General features: G+C 33.5%; 4 protein-coding genes across 4 annotated transcripts; 1 reads left to right on the top strand and 3 right to left on the bottom strand.

The window, feature by feature from the left end:
* Positions 1-2,347: 2,347 nt before the first annotated feature.
* Tsp_10628 (conserved hypothetical protein) lies at positions 2,348-2,755 on the top strand. Its single transcript, XM_003372346.1, has 2 exons — positions 2,348-2,455; positions 2,543-2,755. Exons 1-2 carry the CDS (start codon positions 2,348-2,350, stop codon positions 2,753-2,755), a joined length of 321 nt encoding a protein of 106 aa, XP_003372394.1.
* Positions 2,756-3,743: 988 nt separating this feature from the next.
* On the bottom strand, positions 3,744-4,074 carry Tsp_10629 (threonine-rich inner membrane protein). The gene is made up of 2 exons (XM_003372345.1): positions 4,002-4,074; positions 3,744-3,871 (listed from the first exon to the last, which is right to left on the bottom strand). Exons 1-2 carry the CDS (start codon positions 4,072-4,074, stop codon positions 3,744-3,746), a joined length of 201 nt encoding a protein of 66 aa, XP_003372393.1.
* A 9,671-nt stretch (positions 4,075-13,745) lies between these two features.
* Positions 13,746-14,340, bottom strand: Tsp_10630 (putative two-component sensor histidine kinase PhoR). The gene is made up of 2 exons (XM_003372344.1): positions 14,308-14,340; positions 13,746-13,895 (listed from the first exon to the last, which is right to left on the bottom strand). Exons 1-2 carry the CDS (start codon positions 14,338-14,340, stop codon positions 13,746-13,748), a joined length of 183 nt encoding a protein of 60 aa, XP_003372392.1.
* Positions 14,341-15,093: 753 nt separating this feature from the next.
* Tsp_10631 (hypothetical protein) lies at positions 15,094-16,641 on the bottom strand. The gene is given in 3 exon segments (XM_003372343.1): positions 15,094-16,040; positions 16,067-16,383; positions 16,394-16,641. 3 exon segments carry the CDS (start codon positions 16,639-16,641, stop codon positions 15,094-15,096), a joined length of 1,512 nt encoding a protein of 503 aa, XP_003372391.1.
* Between the last annotated feature and the right edge of the window lie 2,522 nt (positions 16,642-19,163).

Below are 19,163 nucleotides of genomic sequence, written 5' to 3'. Positions count from 1 at the left end.
CATGATACTTATTGATTCGCAGGTACTAGAAGAATTGAAATTCCCAAAAATACGTAAACAAAAAAATTTTTATTAAAAATTACTTTCAAACTTACTTTAATATTTACATCTTGTAAAAATTAAAGCGTATTTAAATTTTAGAAAATTAAAACCAGAAAAAAATCAAAAACCATCGATTACAAACAACTAAAGTAGGTCACGCTGATCGGATTGAACTAAAACGTTGAAGCATCAATTGTCGCAGCGAGGAAATAACAACAGTTCAAAGCTGCACGGTTTTTACCACTGATGAAGTTATGAGAAAAAAAATATTTTCCGTAATTATTTTTCGTGGGAGAATTTTTAAATGAAAATTACCAATAAACAAAACGGCAAAAATATTAAAAGAAAAAAAACGCGACTTCTTCCGCTGCTTAATTAATTCAGAATAGCAACTAGGAACAGAAATTATCTTGAAAATACAGACAAATGCGTGAAGAGGAAGTGAACAAAAGAAAAAACTGAAAGCAAATTTTAAAAATGGACGAAATTTCAGAATTTTGAAATCAATTTCCTAACAACAAACTAATCTGCAACTTATATCTATCTATATACGGAGATTGATCAAATCGATTAATGACCAAAATAAAGAGCACTGCGGTTTGATCAACAGCAAGTGCTCGCGCAATATCATGCTCAGAAAAACTGTTTTCACCTCTCTTCCACTTTCGTCACTCATTCAAACTCGAGTCTGGTAAATGTGGAAAAACCGAAAACGATCGTCGAACTTCAGCCCAACCGACAAATAAATAAATATTCAACAATTGGACAAGCAATGCTAAAAAAAACAAATTTCTTTCATAAACAAAACGCCAACATTATCATCATCATCATCAACAACAACAACAACAACAACAACAACAGCAACTACTACTACTACTACTACTACATGCAAACTATACTGTGATCGATAAAAGACCTAACACACTTGTTACATGAAGTGCAATGGAAGAAGAATGAATAATGATGGTTCGTGTGAAGCATGCGCTCGCCGTCAGCCAAGGCGCAAAGTGGAACGCAGCAGCTAACGACACAATGCCGATGGCCTAGTTTCGATGACAAGCATACTGTAGCTTTGATCACTCTACCATAACATGCTTATCACTGCAGGAGAGATTTTGAAAAAGAAAATTACTACCACTGCACTATTGAAGAAAAAGTTTAAGCAAAAAAAAACAAAACAAACAATACTATCAGCAAAGGGGAATCAAATTAATATACATGTGGAAGATCGTCCGTGCTAAATAAACGAACGCATGGTTAAAATTAATAATCAATTTTCAAAATTGACCAATAATACGACGACAAAGAACCAACGTCAATTTCGAATGCAAATGATAGCAATTATTATTATTATTATTATTATTATTATGTCACAATGAAAAAGAGAAACATTGCACTATGTATCATAGAAAATCGAAAACTTGAAATTTTTTTAATTAAAATATTTTTTATCCTTTTCCATTCATTATTTCCTTCAATAAAAAATACAGTTGAATTCCAAATGAGGAATCCTGACTAATTTTAACAAAATGAACTGCTACTGAATATGAAAATACTGATCGTTAAAATTCAGAAATGACAAAATTTCCCAACAAGCTAAAACTGATAATTTGTCGAAATTTTGGCAGAATGATCAAGAACAGTTTTATTATTATTATTATTATTATTTTGGAACTTGAAAGTGAAAAGATGGAAAAAGAGAAAATTAAATTACACGCTAATGAATACAAATAGATACATGTGTTGTTATTTTAACAAATCGGATGCTGATTGACCGTTCATTCACTCACTAGTCGCATTAAAGCTATCCCCATTTGTAATTTTAACAAAGCAAAGAAAACCAAATTACAATTCTAAGTTGGAAAAGTTACAACAGATTATTTTTGTATTCATGAAAATCAACCGGCCCCAAACTTTCATCTATTTTACCATCAATAAATCAAGTTTGTCACTGATAAAATAAAAAATAAACTGAAGAAATTAACATGTTTGAAGAGATGTGAAAGACATAAATCAGTTGTTAATTTCTTTTTTTTTGTCACGATGCACCGTTGAGTTAATGAAGGTTTTTTGTTAACAGAACTGATCGATTTCAATTTAAAAAAAAGCCTAAATTGCACACTTTGAAACGATTTAACACAATTCAACCAAATATATATATATTAAAAAGAGGCACAAGTCGATCAAATTTCAAACAGTTGAGAACAAGGGTTTACAGAAACGATGAAAAGCAGCGCCCCGTTTGAGCAGCGCGCAGCTAATCAATCAGCGAACGTTCTGCGCATTGTTCAAAAGTAAATCCCCCATGACCAAAACGATGGACGCCCGCACAGTTACAGTACACCCTCACAATACAGTAATGAACAGAAACGATCCTGCGCATCGCGAATGTGATCGTCGTTGTTGTGCGTGCGTGTGTGCGTGCGATGCATAATTGTTGTCTTTCATCTATCTGTACGTGTGAACGGCGAGCTCATTTCTGCTTGTCCGTCATTTTCAGTGCCCACGCGTTGTCATCCTGTGCCGGAGATCGCAGAAAGCTAACCGTCGTGCCAGCAATGCAAGAAGAATCGATCCGAATTTGTTCAACTCTTTTCTGGCTTCCTGCGCTATAATCGTCGTCGCATACAACGCACACGCAATGCAATGCACATCAACAACAACGGTCGATAACACCGCGCATGAACAAGATCAGCAACAGCAAAAGCAATAACCAATTCTACTACCATTGTCATTCTTATTCACATTACCACTTACATCAAACAATCCCACAACAAACACAACATAAAATAATATATTAAAGTCAAACTAAATTAATTAATTAATTAATTATAATGCAAAGTTATTTAAAAACCAAAAAAAAACTAGATAAAAGTCGACAATAAATTATTAAGATACGACAAATGATTGCAAATATGACAAGGAACACATGAATAAAGAAGATGTTATTTTTATAACGTTATAATATTTTTTGCTTTACCTTCTGAATAATGAAACATCTCGGCGAAGTTTCCGTGCAGACGTAATAACTACCCGCCTCGTCGATCATGATCGCCGGTGCTGCTGATCAAAAACTACACTCGTTGTTGTCTGGAAGATGTAAGATGAAAAATAAAACAAGGATCAGTCGGGGACGACTACGATGACGACAAGCGATCAACAAAGCAATGTTTTTTCTCGCTCTCGTAGCGCTGAACTCTTATTATTAATATTAATAATAATATTATCATGATTTTATTATTATTACTTATTATTATTATTATTATTCACCCTCTCTCCTTTCTCTCTCGACTTTTTTTGCTCTGCTTCATCATTATCATCTTCTTGTTGTTTGTTTCTCTAGTTTGCAAAGAGAAAAAATGCTCTTTTCTTATCTTATCCAACAACAACAAACTGAACTGAATCAATCACCACCAAACAGATATCCCTTTTCTCTGCTTAAAATTTAAAGGTACACTGATATATTTACACAATCACACATACGCTGAAGAAGAGAACAAAAGAAAGAAAAGCAGAGAAATTAAATACATATAATTTAAGAGAAAGATAAAGAAAATGAGAGAGAGAAAGAGAGAGAGAAGGACGGAAACACTCACTTACATACACGCACATACACATACACACCCATACGCAGGGGAAAGAGACAGACAGAATGAGAAAGAGAACAGTACAGAACACACTGCTTTTCACTTTGTTTGTCGTCAATCTGTCGCTGTCAATTTTTTTCTCACGATTCCAGTTTGTACAACAACACCAGACGCACTAGCAATAGCAGTAGCCGTAGCAATAGCAGCAGCAGCAGCAGCAGCAATAGTAGAAGCAGCAGTTGCTGCAGCAGCAGCATCAGCAATAGCAGCAGCAGCAGCAGCAACGACACCAGTAGCAATAATGGTAATTAATAGTAGTAGTAGTAGTAACAGCAGTAGTAATAGAAACAATGGAAGCAGTGGCAGAACTACTAGCAGCAATAATTGTAATTGTACAAAAAAAAGTTCCAGAGGACCACACGCGTCGAGCGTACGACCAGTACATATCGTTAAAAGCACTGACAGTCGATAATTAACCGTTGGTATGGCATTACAAAATCACCAATGCCAAAGGCAAAATGATATTTATAACAATTGTTTTAAAAAACCGAAAGAAAAAGTAAAATGGAGAATTAAAAGAGGAAAAACAATCCAAGTGAAAATATATATAAAAGCAGATTAAAAAAGAGAAGATCTGCCTGTGTTTACAGTTCCATATATGTGTATGTGGGTATGAGTGTAAATATGTATGTATGAATGCGTGTACGTATGCATATATGCATGTATACGTGTGTGTGTGTGTGTGTGTGTGTGTGTGTGTGTGTGTGTGTGTGTGTGTATGAATGAATGTATATATGCATATATACATATATGTGTGTGTATGCATATGTATTTGTATTTATCCGTTTGTGTCCATCTATGTATACGTGTGTACGCGTGGAAAAAAGAAAGTGCAAAACATAAAAAGAATAATTAGATAAACTCTAAAAAAATAAAATGATGAAAAATAATAATAGCAATCAATAGATAAATTAATGCTTATGTATGTATACCTCTAAATAAATAAATAACTACATATATGTATATATACATGTATGCAGTTATTTATTTATAGGGTAAATGAATAAATAAGTGATTAAATGAGTGAATGAATAAAGAAATAAAGAAAAAGAAAGAAAAGCTTAGCACAGCTAACGACAGACAGAACAACAGCGAATTAGAATTGAAATACGCGCGCGTGCGCGACCGCTGTTTATCGATGTATGGCAGCAGTAAGCAATCGCACATTGGAACAGCTGCACAGTTCTAAGTAAAGACCGCCTCAGCAGTAGTAGTAATAATAGTAGCAGTAGTTGGTGGCTATTGCTGTCATGATGATAACAGTTAGTAGTAGTAGTGGCAGCAGCAATAGCAATAGCAGCAGCAGTAGTAGTAATAGTAGTAGTAGTAGTAGTAGTAGTAGCAGCAGCATCAGAGCAGAAGCATCAGCAGCAGCAGCAGTATATTGGCACTAACTGCATTCAGCAGTGGTGAATAATCAGTAATAATAGTAGTAGTAGTAGTAGTAGTAGTAGTAGTATTAGATCAGTAGAGTTCAACAGAAAAAAGAGCAAGCAGTTCAGCAACAGCAGCAGAAGCAATAAGAGCAATAGATGTGCGTTGCCTGCCACCACACTCGCAAGAGCATCAACACTGCCACCACGGCCACCACTGCTGCCACCGCCCGATGATGCTTGTCTGCTCTACGTCACGATCGGATGATTGCAACGACAACGCTGATGACAAAACCAACAACATCACCGGCAATCGGCTACACTGTTGGACAAGTGATAATGACAATAATCAGCAAAGAATACAGACAATCAGGCCCAGATTAGCGAAAAATACACAATGTTGATTTGCATCGTTCGCGCACACACACACACGCACACAAGCACACACACCGAGAGAGAGAGAGAGAGAGTGAAACAAAGACACACAGAAATACACACAAACTCCCATATACGTACATATAAAACTAAAGAAAGTATTCTTCTTTTCTTCAGTTCTCTCTTTTTCTCTCCTACCTATCTTTTCCTCCCTCAATTTCTCTTTTTCTCAATATCCATCCATCCACCTGTATATCCATTCATTCAATCCAATGTATATACATATACATATACATTGTTTTGGAATAAAATATGCCAATATTAATAATAATAATCGCAGACGACAAGGCAGGCAGCCGGTTTCTCAGTCACCGACAATGAACTAGGTCTGTGCTGCTATGGTATTTGTTATAAACGTTGCTACTTTTCGTCGATCAACCGTCCAGCCGGTTGTCGAGAAACAAGAGATGCGCACATGCACGCACCCATCTACCCACCTATTATAACAGATCAACAACGAACATACAACGTGCAAAAAATTATATCCATCAATCATTCCATCTAAAAACTGAGCTAAACACAACTATATAATATAATATATATAAAATAGTTATTAATTTTTTGCATTTTACCCAATGGAAAAAACTGTTTCACTAAAATAACAATGCAAATGTATAGAGTAGTGGAAAGAATGGAATAAAAGAACGAAAACATACGTCGATTTGTATCCTAGAAAATGGTTAAACAAGATGATAATGAAAACATATTTTTTTTAAAAGGAGCAAAAATAGCAGTACTATTTCACAAACTGAACATCAACAAGCGTCTGTGTCGCCCACATATTAACAATATCAATCACCACGACCGTTATTGGCCAATCGTGTGCATTGGGTAATTATTTATAGTTGAATGCAATCAAGCGCGTCACTGAGAACAGCATCGACAGATAAATACATTTTTGCAAAAACCCAAATACCGAACGGCCAAGGTCGTTCATTCCGAAATGTCGTATTTAAAAAATACATAAAACAACAACCACATCAGCAACAGTATTATTCTCAATTCAGCCCCGAAATCACATCTTCACTTTGATCATTATTGCTATTATTATTATTATTATTATTATTAATTTTCTTCTTCAACCCTCCTCCCCCTCCCTCGATCCTTAAAGGAGAGCGCGCTGCGTGCGCGTGCAAGCATGCGCAGTTTGTCGTCGTCAAAAATGACGCACAATTCCGGCAGATCAATGCAAACAACAGCAGCAGTATAAAGCTCAAACAAATCATCATCGACCGTCACGGCAACTTACTTGCCCAACGTTATATACACACTCAACCGTTGCCAATGCGAACAATTTTAATTAATTACAGTATACGGCTGCCCACTTAACTAACTTGGCAACAAATGAAAATATTGCAATGGAAAACCAATTGCACAGAAATGTCTGTCACAAAGAAGAAAGCAAGCAAATTCTTTGATTTTTCAATAAACATTACAAAACATCGAAATGAAAAATATTCCGCTTTGCAAAATTCGTCGTCGAAATGTGCAATACACAGCAGTGTGTGTAAATTAACAACCGCACATAATAATAATAATAATAATAATAATAAAATGATGACGTAAAATGCAAACAGCATACATACACATACACAAACACATGCACAGGCAAACTTACACTTGCACACGCATGAAGTGAAAAAAATAGAGAAAAAAAGCAGAAAACAAACATTATAATACACTCGAAGCTGGTGTTTATTTAAATTAAAAAAAATTTCCCAAACTTCATCCGATTGGATAATATTTACTCTACAAAATTCGACGTGTTCTTTTATCATCCTCTGTTACCGGACAGAAGAAGACAAGCAGAGAGAATGGCAAAACGAAAATGCTTTCTGCAAATATTGCTGTTGACGACAACGTGGACGCAACTGAATCAAATTAACCGTCCCCCCCCCGACCAAAATAAGAAAAAAAAACGGCTAACTGTTGTTCCCAGTTAACCGTTGGATCTCCGAGCACCCATTTGTGGGATAATAATAATAATATTTAAAAAAAACTGACAGAAAAAAAAATTAAAAAAAACAACAGAAATGACATTAATTAATTTTGTTTCGAAATTATCAAGTTGGTAAAAATAAAAATAATAAAATATAGTTTTTTTTTTGCTTGTCTGACTGCGCCACAAAATATGCGTACATGTCAATCAAACAATTGACATTTTTCATACTGTAAAAAGTACCGGCTGCAATCATTTTCTAGACAAATTCAATTCAATTAAATTTTCTTCGTACAATCAAAGAATAAAAAAAAATTAATAATAATAAAATAAATTTTCTCATTAAACAAAAAAAAATAACCGTGACATTACAATTGTAACAAAAAAATTGACCATAAAACAAGAATAATGAGCAAATAAACTTTTTCTCCCAATTTTATTGCATGCTTGATGATGATAGCAAACTGGATTGGAATTTTTATATTGATTTTGTTTAGTTGTACAAACAGAAAGCACCAGACACAGATACACGTATCCACACACATACACACAGAGAAAGTGGTAGAAAAGGAGTTTTTAAAAATACGCCCATGAGCAACTGTTATTATTATTATTGTTATCATCATCATCATCATCATCATCATTATTATTATTAAGCATTGTTCAATCATAATTTTCTCTACACGTTATCATTGTGTTCAGCAGATTTTCAACAACTATCGACCAACTGAACGCAATCAACCAATCGCCCCACCCTTCTATAATGCAAAATTAAACCAATAATCTTTCTTTCAATTAGTCGATCAATTTTTCATTTATTATTTAACAAAAAAAAATTAATTAAGCATATTAAAATAAAAGTAACTTTACATTAAAAAAAAGAAATTTTCTTTTTTTAAAGATAAACTGATAAATTGAATGATAAACAGTAGTTGTTTGGTGAAATGAGTGAAGAGAATTTGAAATGAAGAAAAATAAAACAAAACAAAAAAAACGTACAGTAATATTCAAATATGGAAATAAATTACGAATAATAATAATAATAAATTTGAATATTTTCCAATTTGTTTGCGTTGTTGTTATTAATGTTAAATTAAAAATGAACCAGTTTTGTATGAAAGTTGAATAATTTAGCCTTGAACCTGACGAGCAGTTTGAATTGTCAGAAAATTGTTGCGGTCAATGGGACACGAGCAGAGCGGGCATTTTATAGCAAGAAAAACGACCAACCCAAATGACGATGACCGTCGCCTTGTTGTACCAATCGTTCATCATTGACGGATTAAAATCTCAAATCGATCCATCACAATTTCCACCCTTTTTCACACATCACATTTATTATTTCATCGGTAAAAATGAGATAATGAATAATAAATGGGGAATAAAAAGAAAACTCCATCTTCAAAAATTCAATTTTCCTTAATTAATTCTAAACAGGGCACAATATAATATTAAAATCAAATTATTATTAATTATTAATTTTTCCAAATAACACAACATACCAGAACTTGGAGAACGTAAACAAGTTCACGTGACCAGAGAGAATTCAATGCTGGCCAATCACAAACAACGCAGCGTTCGAATTTATAACAGCTGCATTTGAAAAATTTTTCAACTGCTTTCCACCGTGTCTGAAGAGTAAAGCCACTTCTACTGACCCAACCAACCAACCAACCAAGTAAACAAACAAACAAACAACCAGAACATCATCGTCACTACTTCACATCTTTATAAGGTTATGTCAAATATTCTCACCTTTTTCAAAAAGCAACCACATTACAACAACAACAACAACATTAATTAACCAATTAATTAAAATAACACTACATAATTGAAAAAAAAATTCTCCCTCCCATTTCCTACACCATTGTACAAACGACAATCTCTTCTCCACAAATCTACAGTCCAATTTAACAATTTGGACAGATGTAAAATAACTGTTCTATCCTAGTATGTACTTTTTTGTGAAACAGCTTTACAATGCAAAATAAATCACAACATTAAATAAGATATCATTATATTCATTAACAACCTTAATGAGAGTGTGATTATTGCACATTTAAGTTTTTCGTAAGATTGGAAGTTTCTTTCACCATTATCCCTGCCACCACCCATGGACTTAATCTTTTTTTCTTCTTTATACACTTTACAAATTTTACAGTACAACGTCAAATGTACTACCGAGCAACAGTTCACCTTGTGTACACAAGTACAATGGTGTAAACAGAAATGAAAAACCACTGACAAAAACTGTATTCAATGCATTGGAGCACAAGCAAGCACTAATTTTGCCGGCTAAAAGGAACAAGCTAAAAATTATGCTAATTTTCAGAAGAAAACAGAAAGTAAACAACAATATAAAAAAATTAAACTAGCAAGTACAATTATTGAATTTGTGGAAAATTTGTGCAAAATCTCGCCTGGAAAAAAACCGAACATTGCTGATTCGAATGCTGAAAATCATCTTCACAATAAGCTCAAACAAACAACACTATACAACAGACTTTCACAATTCGTTTACAATTTCTAATCGAACAATAAACAACTCTTTTTCTTCTTCTTGTTCAATAGAATATTTAAATCTCTACACAGATATATATATATATGAAATAATTTTTATGAAACAATTTTCAACATCGTCATCTACATCTCTTCACAGTGGTCATCATCGTTATTGTTGTTAATAATAAAAATCAAAATTAAAACTTCCGCAACTTAAAGGGAAAAAACACACGCCACTGCTTTTGCACTTGAACGCGATATGTAAAGCAGTTTAAAAAAAATCACGAAACAATTTTTATTTCTCATCTTATTTCTGATAAATAATAATAATAATGATGGCTTTCAAATTTACACTAAGCTGAGAATCCCCTCGGCAATTCAACGCTAAAATTGATCATGCACATACATACATGATCGAGCTAGTTTTACACATCTCATAGTTTGTTTTCCATTCTAAATATATAATCATAAATACAAATAAGCTGAACTATTACCGGTAGAAAAATTGCATCAAAACTAAAAAAATCAGTACAAGAAAAAATATGAAGAATAAAAAACAATTCATACTGTTCCGCCAATTTGTACCACCAATTAATCAAATTGTTCGTAACAGTTTCAGTATCTTCTTTTACAGAAAAACTAAAACGTCAATTTCAAAAATATGATTTATTTTTAAAATAATTATTATCAGAAAAATTGAATTAAAAATGTCCAGTTAAGCATGTTAGGAAAATTTCCATTTCATTACATGTGCTTTTATCATATGTTTCAGTGTAACAATTAAATGATAATAAGAAAGAGTTTAAGAGAAAATTAATTGAATTTAAAAATTAAAAGAAAAAACTTTCTAATATTGATTGTCGAGATAAAAAAATAACAAAAAGAATTTTCACTTCGAGAATGGACAAAATAATAATATTAAAATACATGTATATATATATAATATATATTTTGTTCTTGTTCATATAAATAATATTAAAGTGATAATTGAATAATAAAACATTAAAGTAATGCGATAAGAATTAGAAAATAAACTGATTTTCAAATTGATTCAAGTTCAATAAAATGAAATAATAAATGCAATCTTCTTTGTGCCTTACCGTGAAGAGAGGGAAAAAGAGGGGGATAAAAATGACCGACGGACGAAAATGGAAAAGGGGAAAAATGATTCTGTTGGCAACAAAACAATTGGACGCCCAGGCGGCAAATCCGACGACCAACAGCTATGCTTTGCGAAGGGAAATCAAGAGAGAAAATCGAAAAATCAGCAAAATGCACGGCACCAACTAGCAGCGTCCACAGCCAACGACGGCCCCACTAACGTCTGCTGCTTAATGTCGTCGTTCGACGAAGCAAGCTAGTAGTAAGCTGGAAAAGCGTGTTCGTTCCAAGCAGCGGAGCGGTAGTTAGTTGGTGGATGAAATGAGAATGAAAGAAGAAGAAGAAGAAGAATCAAGCAAGCGAGCAGCAAGTTGGTGTGAGAATGAACGAACGAATCAGTTGAGTTCAATGAATGAGAGACACGGCGAAAGTTAGCAGCCTAACCAGCTAGCTGCTAGTGAGGAGAATTAGCAACAGAGAAGGAGAGAGAGAGCGATGGAATCAAGCGGCAGTAAATCAGTGAATGAACACAACACACACTTAACGCTATGATCAAAATGGACTATGTCCACACGCTCATCAATCCGCTGCATACAATTTATGAGCGGTCGTCATTATTCGAACGCGCCTGCACATATGGCCTATTCATTTCGCTCTCTTCACTCTTCCAAACCCAATTCTATAAAACACGTGGAAAAGGAGGAGAGAGAGAGAGCAAATTTAAGATTGTTAGCCAGCTAAGAAACTTAACCTGGCGGCTACTAGAAAGCACCACTGACAACGACGCAAGAATCATCCAGACCGGTTAAATGGCAATGGCTAATGCCAACGCTAATAATTACGAACAGCTGACTGATAAGTGGAGTGACATGCCAAGTGCCGGTAAATGCCAGAAACGTATATGAGAAGAAAATGAAAAGAGAACTATTATTTCTTATTAGTATAATTGCTATTACTATTACTTTTATTATCATCATCAATAGCAGCAATATTAAATATTAAACGAACGATATATATATAATTTGATGCCAGTTTATTTTATTTGCGATCCTATATGAAAACTAACAATGCAATTTTTCTGAAATTTACGCATCTATAACTGAAAATTCTTATTCAAAAGTAACTTTCAATACTTCAAAATTCAAGTCTCGTCTTGATATCAATACGGATATTTCTGTGTAACAAACTATTTATTTACTACAATTGAAATGATATTTAATTCAAAAAAAAAGATAAAATTAACAACACTTAAAAAGAAGAAATTTATCTATCACTAAAATATTTTTTAATTTCTTTCAATTTCAATAATTCATAAATATTTCGATGAAATATAAATTTTTTCTTTGTATTTACATTTTAAATATTTTGAAAAGATTATAGAAATTCAAGCGGAACGCCAATTTCTCAAACTCTGAACACATATAACAACAAAATGACAACAGATATCATCACAGCATGAATTATTAACTGACATCGCAACAATTACTACCAACTTTATTATCATTTCATTAACTACCGCTAAACAGTTGTTTATTCTGCACTTCGAACAAAAATTGTCACTTCAACAATGCACTAAGCTTAATCAAAGTACACGTAATACACACGCACACACATTATATATATTTATTTATTTACATTTATTTCGTTAGCCAAACCTTCTCTAAATGACACGCTGTTAAACACATTATCACATTTTAGCAGCTATTTTAAATAGCTCAAGTTCTCAATATCTTCAAGTCAAAGAGGAAGTTTCCATCAGACAATTTTATATAGATGAATCATTCGCAAACAAACTAAACGAGCTAGTCGTCAGTTTTACTAATATATTACTAATGATAAACATCATCTGATACCAAATCTTAAATATCAATATGCAACAGAAATGTGATCGTCGATTTAATAAACAGAATGACTGCCGTATGCTGAGGCAAAAAAATTTAATATTTAACCCTGAATTAAATGTATTGCATACTAATAAATAATGGAAATGCGCTTCAACTGTAAAAAAAGATTCAAATCAAACTACACTCTTCCAGTTAATAGAATTATACATGTGATGCATACTTCAATCTAACCATAAAGTATTCCTCTAAAAAAATAAAGCTGAAGAAAAAATGAAACATTATTTTAAAAAGTTTGTGTTCAACATCTACGCAATTTTTATAAGCATTATTTGCCACTGAATGTTGTACTTAACAAGCAACGGCACAGCAAAATACCTTGATATTAATTGCTCCCAAGTAAATTTCCGTCCATGTTAACCAACTACATATCGTCATTCATACGTATATAGTTAGTATGCAAATGCAAGCATTTATCAAAATAGTATGATCTTTCTTTTACATTTTCAATGCAAATAATTCAAAGAATTTCCCATGTTTCAAATGCAAATTATCACTTAAATTAATGAAAACAATTTACCTTTACTACTGCATTTTAGGTTCTGCTTTGTTATTCTAATACAGCACGCATGATAGTGAAATGCATGGTCAGTTTGATTTTAGATAAATCACAAATGATTATTTAAAGATTATTCATTTCATTAGAAAGAAAACTTACTGCATCATTAAAAAGTAAAACTAATTTGACGCCGAGATTTATTCAATGAGACACGGCTATTCTGCATGAAAAGACAAAAGAACTCTACCATTTGAAAAGTATATACGCAACAGCTCACTGACAACAGCATTTCGTTAGATAACAAAGTTACAAATCATGAAGATTGCACAATGTATTGCTTTTGAACTGCCGCATGTCGAACCAAGTCAATAAATCGCCCCTCAAGCCGTGCATTGGTGAATTTTTCACCAATAAATCACTAATTTCATCATATTCAAATATTACCAACAGATGGAACTGTAAAACTTCATAATTATTCAGAATAATAGTCATACAACAATGCTTATTATTAACAAATATGCATATTAAATACGGGATTTTTTTTCTGACCGGACAAACGCACAGTTTATTCTGTTCTATACCACAGTTTTGCAATCTGTTATCAACAATTAAAATCTTAAACACGACTTTTTCAATAATGTTTCACAATATTTCAAGAAAATATTTGAAAAAGCTTACCGCTTATATCGTACAGAAAACTTACATTAATAATTTGCACTATGCCAAACAATTCATATCGAATGACGAATTTGATTATCGCATTACAACCGACCTATTGCGAAATCAAGTAGACGACTCTGTTTTGGAAAATGTATAAAAACCGACTCAAGATTGGAAAAAGAAAAGTCAACTAAACCGCCCAACTTACCTTCGGACCGCTGATAGCCTCAACTGCATGCATATTTTTTTTTGCAAAATCACTCTATTATGAAAAATCTAAATGCAAAACCAAAGCTCATCGAAAATATTTACACGTGAATGAATAATTTTCTTCTATACAACACAGAAAACAAATTTTAAACTAGTGCTAAATTCTGACAGCAACACTCGAATGATGCTAAAGATTTGGGCCTAAAAATGTAGACCCATCTGTGTGTGTCGCAAATATTAACAATTTAAATTCATTATTTACGTTAAATTCAATCAATAACTAATTGCATTAGTATTCTAAATTTTCGGTGCAACTGTTAAGCTTGCACAGAGAAAAACTAACGATTACTTCATAACAATTTAGTATACATCAGTGTTTCTCAACCTGTGTCAGCGCACGCCCCCCTTAATAAAAGTTCGGCAGTTAATGCCCCCTCTCTAATAAAAAGTAGTACGGTATGTATTCAGTGTACGCAAAGCAACATTTTGCTTCATGGTTGCATCAAGCCAAGCTAGTTTCCACAGTAAAACATTCCTGAATGATTCACAATAAAAATTTAATGAGAATATTGACAATGCTTATTTGCGACTAAGTTGTCTATTCTTGGTGGAGTGGGTGATAAGGTACATCGCAGGTCGCTCTCAACGTTTAGCCTGTTTCGATGTTGCGTATTAAGCGTCATGAGAGCTGAGAATCCCGTTTCACAAAGGTACGTTGAGGAAAAAGGAATCAATATACGTAAGCTTTGTGAACTTATTTAGGATATTCTGCTTGTAACTTCACTCAGAAGTTTTCTAATGGCATACTTTCAAAGCTATCTTTAGCTAAGCTGTTGAATTGCAGTTCAATGGCTTCTTCTTGAAGATCGTGTGGAAGGTCTTCGACATTAACTAAAAATGGATTCCTCACAAGTTTATATATCAGGTTTTCAGGTTCTACGTCAGGAAAATAGTAAAAAAACTCATCTTGTAGGCTTCTAAGGTGCCCTTTTATTTTTCTTTTCAAATCTTCGCTGATACATTTATCACTGAAAAGCTCGTTGAGTCTTGAAAACCATGTCAAATTTCCTCTTTCAACTTGTTTTAACCATAAGGAAATTTTTGCAATGAAGCTTTGAACAATGTCATAGTGAGCCATAACATTCGCGTTTGCTCCTTGCAGTTTCAAATCCAGTAAATTCAGTGCTTCAAAAATATCTGCAAGATATGCCAGGCTAAGCTGAAAATGTTCACTTTTGAAAGCTCGACACATTGTGCGTCTTCCTCGTTGCTCCAAAAACTCTGCCACTGCTTCTCTCAGTTCATAAATCCGACCAAGCATGTTTCCTTTTGATAACCAACGAACTTCTGTATGATAGAGAAGTGCCATGTGGTCAGCATTCAAACTTTCACAGAGTGACGCAAATAATCGAGTGTTCAATGCACTGCTTTTCACATAGTTGACAACCTCCACGGCAAAATTAAGGTCTTCTCTGAGATCATCAGGCAAAGTTTTAGCGACCAAAGCCTGCCGATGAATTGCACAGTGCATTGCAAAAATAGATGGGTTTTTTGATTTGACCATCTTCACAAAGCCAGACCGAGAGCCAAGCATTGCGGGTGCACCGTCAGTGCATACACCAACAAGTTTTTCCCACATCAAGCCATTTACTTCAAAAAATTGTGACACGGCTTGGAACACATCAGCTCGTTTCGTTGTAGTTTTCAGTGGTTCAGAAAAAAGTAGTTCTTCTTCAATTGTGTTATTTGCAATGAACCGTGCGTATACAATGAGCTGTGCACAGTTTGCCTGGTCTGTGGCTCATCACAACTTATAGGAAAAAAAGGAGAACACTTTACCTTTTCAAGAACTTGCTGTTTTATATCATCAGCTAATTCATCGATTCGGCGTTTAACTGTTGAATCAGAAAGAGAAATACTTTTAAATTGCTTCGCCATGTCATCCCCAAGCAGAATCTTTACTGCATTCACAATGCAGGGCTTAACAAGATTTTCTCCAATAGTATGTGGTTTCTTATTCTTGGCAATCAACATGGCTATTTCATATGATGCTCTTATCAGCCTTGACAGTCTCCTGATTATACTTGACTTTTTTCTCAAGTCTCATTTGAGAAAGGGAATCTCTTTCAGCGCAAAAGTATTCCACAGGTTTTTTTGATAACTCAGGATGGCGGTGATGCAAATGCCGCTGCAGTCGGGTTGGCCGTAAAGCATCATTGCTGAATGTATCAAGGCATACAACGCATTGTGGCACTTCAACGCCGTTTTTTTCAATAGCCACGAAGCCGTATTTGATGTACTCTGCATCATATTTGCGTTTTTTCGACACCATTGTACGTATTGTATTTCACGCCAACGTCCAATATAACTTTATTGATGATGTGAATATACACAGACGCTAACTAACTAACTTCCTCCTTTTCCAGCCTGTCGTATGGATAATCCGATCTAACTAGTTTTCGCAGCTCGTTTACCAACTGGATGTCTTCGTGGTACATAGCAGTACGCTAATAAATAACTTGCCTATTGGAAATAATAACAAACTCTATAAGCAACAACCGTGGTGCGAAATGTAATAAAACCGTTGTGTTCACGATTATGAGTAGCCAAGCTAAAAACCATAATCATAGTGGGAGATTTAATTACTGATAAGAATAAAAGGAGCGGAAAAAACCAAACCTGAATTGATGTGATTTCAGACAATCTGAAATCAACTGATATTACAAAATCTCTTGAAAACTGAAACAAATAAACAGCAAATATATGCACACACGAGACAAAAGTTGGTGTTGCCGCGATGTCGAATGAAGGAAAGAATGAGAAAATAAAGTGTGATGGTCGACTTCAGGCGAAATTTTTACCGCATTGCTTGTTTCCACCATTAGACAAAATACGGCTTTGTTCTATCAGTTTGATAAATATCGTGTATATGCCTCTTTCAAAAATTATTCACGTCTCTCGTCACATCAGGTGAATTTCGAAAGGCGATTTTAGTGCAAAGGGAAATTATAAATTGCGCACAGCTGACGCGGTTAAGCTAAAACTAAGATGACCAGAAAAAATAGGCGGTTAAAATTTAGCTGAAGTAGACCAAGCTGAATTTCAAACACCTCTGCAGGACTAAAAATTCTTACTTCTCACGCCCCCCCTGGAACCTTCCTACGCCCCCCTAGGGGGGCGCGCCCCCCTGGTTGAGAAACACTGGTATACATATATGTATATGTGTGCACGTGTGTGTTTGCATTATACATATATTTATCTATTTCAGAAAGCTGTTCGCTACAAGTTAGCATTTGGAAATTGTATTTCTTTCGCATAAACGTAAACTGATTATGACATTTTCTGGTATAGATGCAAACGGTGCAATTTCTGATGGCCTGCGCTGGAAAACGCAAACAATTTTAATGACCTGGAATGGCATGAATTTAGAACAAATACATGCCAAGGAATGACTGAAAAATGCTTCACTAATGTGCAACATTTTCAGGTGAATTCATAAATCTGTCCAAAGAGGTCACTGATTCGATACGTTACAGATTTAACATTCACAACAGAGACAACTAACACATTTATCTCATTATAAATCAGCATTTAAATAAACAAAAAGTCATTAATAAATATTTATATACATTTTGTAAATTACTGATAACAAAACAGCAAACACAAACGTCTTTCAACGTAGTACTGCTCAAAAGAACCCCAAAAAAGAAGCTAAAAAAGTACTGCATTCATTAATTTCATCGAATTGCACAAATCTAATTATGAAAATTAATTATGTAAAAAAACGAATAATACTGCTGTGTCGTTACTCAATTAGAAGTAACTATTCATAAAGAAATGAAACATGAAACGCTAAATTACCAACTCTACAATAGTGGAATAAATTAGGGCAGTCAGTTGAAAAAAGGTAGACATGCACAAAAATACAAAGAACTATGCTAATAAAACTGAACTACAAATGATTTCAACAAAACTGAACAACTGTTATCTTCAATTCTATAGCCGAAAGAAATTAGTACGCATGCAAATGCAATTAAACTGAAATTCATTCAATTCAAAATTAAAACAATAAATAGAAAATGCAGCAGGATATTAAAATGATGAAAAAGATTAAGATGCATTAAAACTAAACAAAAGAGAACTGAAAATCATCTACCGACATATTGAAAGAAATTTTTCACAACGATCTTAATTATCACGTACTGTACACTGCAACGGCCAAAAACCGATCACGTGAATTCAGTTATCCAAGCTTGTAGATAAATTTAAAATGTTTTCAATTTTCTCGGAATTGTATTTAGAATAATTAAACATTAGAAACATCAATTTCTTTAAAGCAATTTTGAAAATAAAATTGTACGTACTTAAAGTTTAATATCTACCACAAAAAAACTTAAACATGTACAAGAACACTTATTTAAAAATTATAAAATGACATCCTGAATGTGTAAATATAATTTATGAACACCTAGTAAAAAGTGAACTTGCTATAAACAATACATATGAAAATACGTTGTGAACTTTCAGATTATCATACGAATGTAAAACTCTACATTTGAAAACTAAAAGCAAGATCGTCGTACATTTTAGCTTATGTGAAAACAGAGTACGGTCATTCGTGGAAATTTGTACCAATTTTAAAAACAAGTACTCTTATATTAATTAAATTTCAAAAAAAGCAAAATATAAAAATAATGACAATTAAAATGAGTACACTAAATCAAAACACAATAAATTTAATTAAAAATCTCAAACTCGAAGAAAGATGATAAAATTACCATATTTATAAAAAAAACAAACTTTTGCTACAGTAGTGGAAAAAATGAATTTTCTAAAGTTTGGTCAGCTATTTAA

This window comes from Trichinella spiralis (assembly GCF_000181795.1).
Source record: "Trichinella spiralis strain ISS 195 chromosome Unknown Scfld9, whole genome shotgun sequence".
NCBI lineage: Eukaryota > Metazoa > Nematoda > Enoplea > Trichinellida > Trichinellidae > Trichinella > Trichinella spiralis.
Note: the sequence above shows the minus strand (reverse complement) of the source record. Positions and strands in the feature narration are given on the sequence as shown.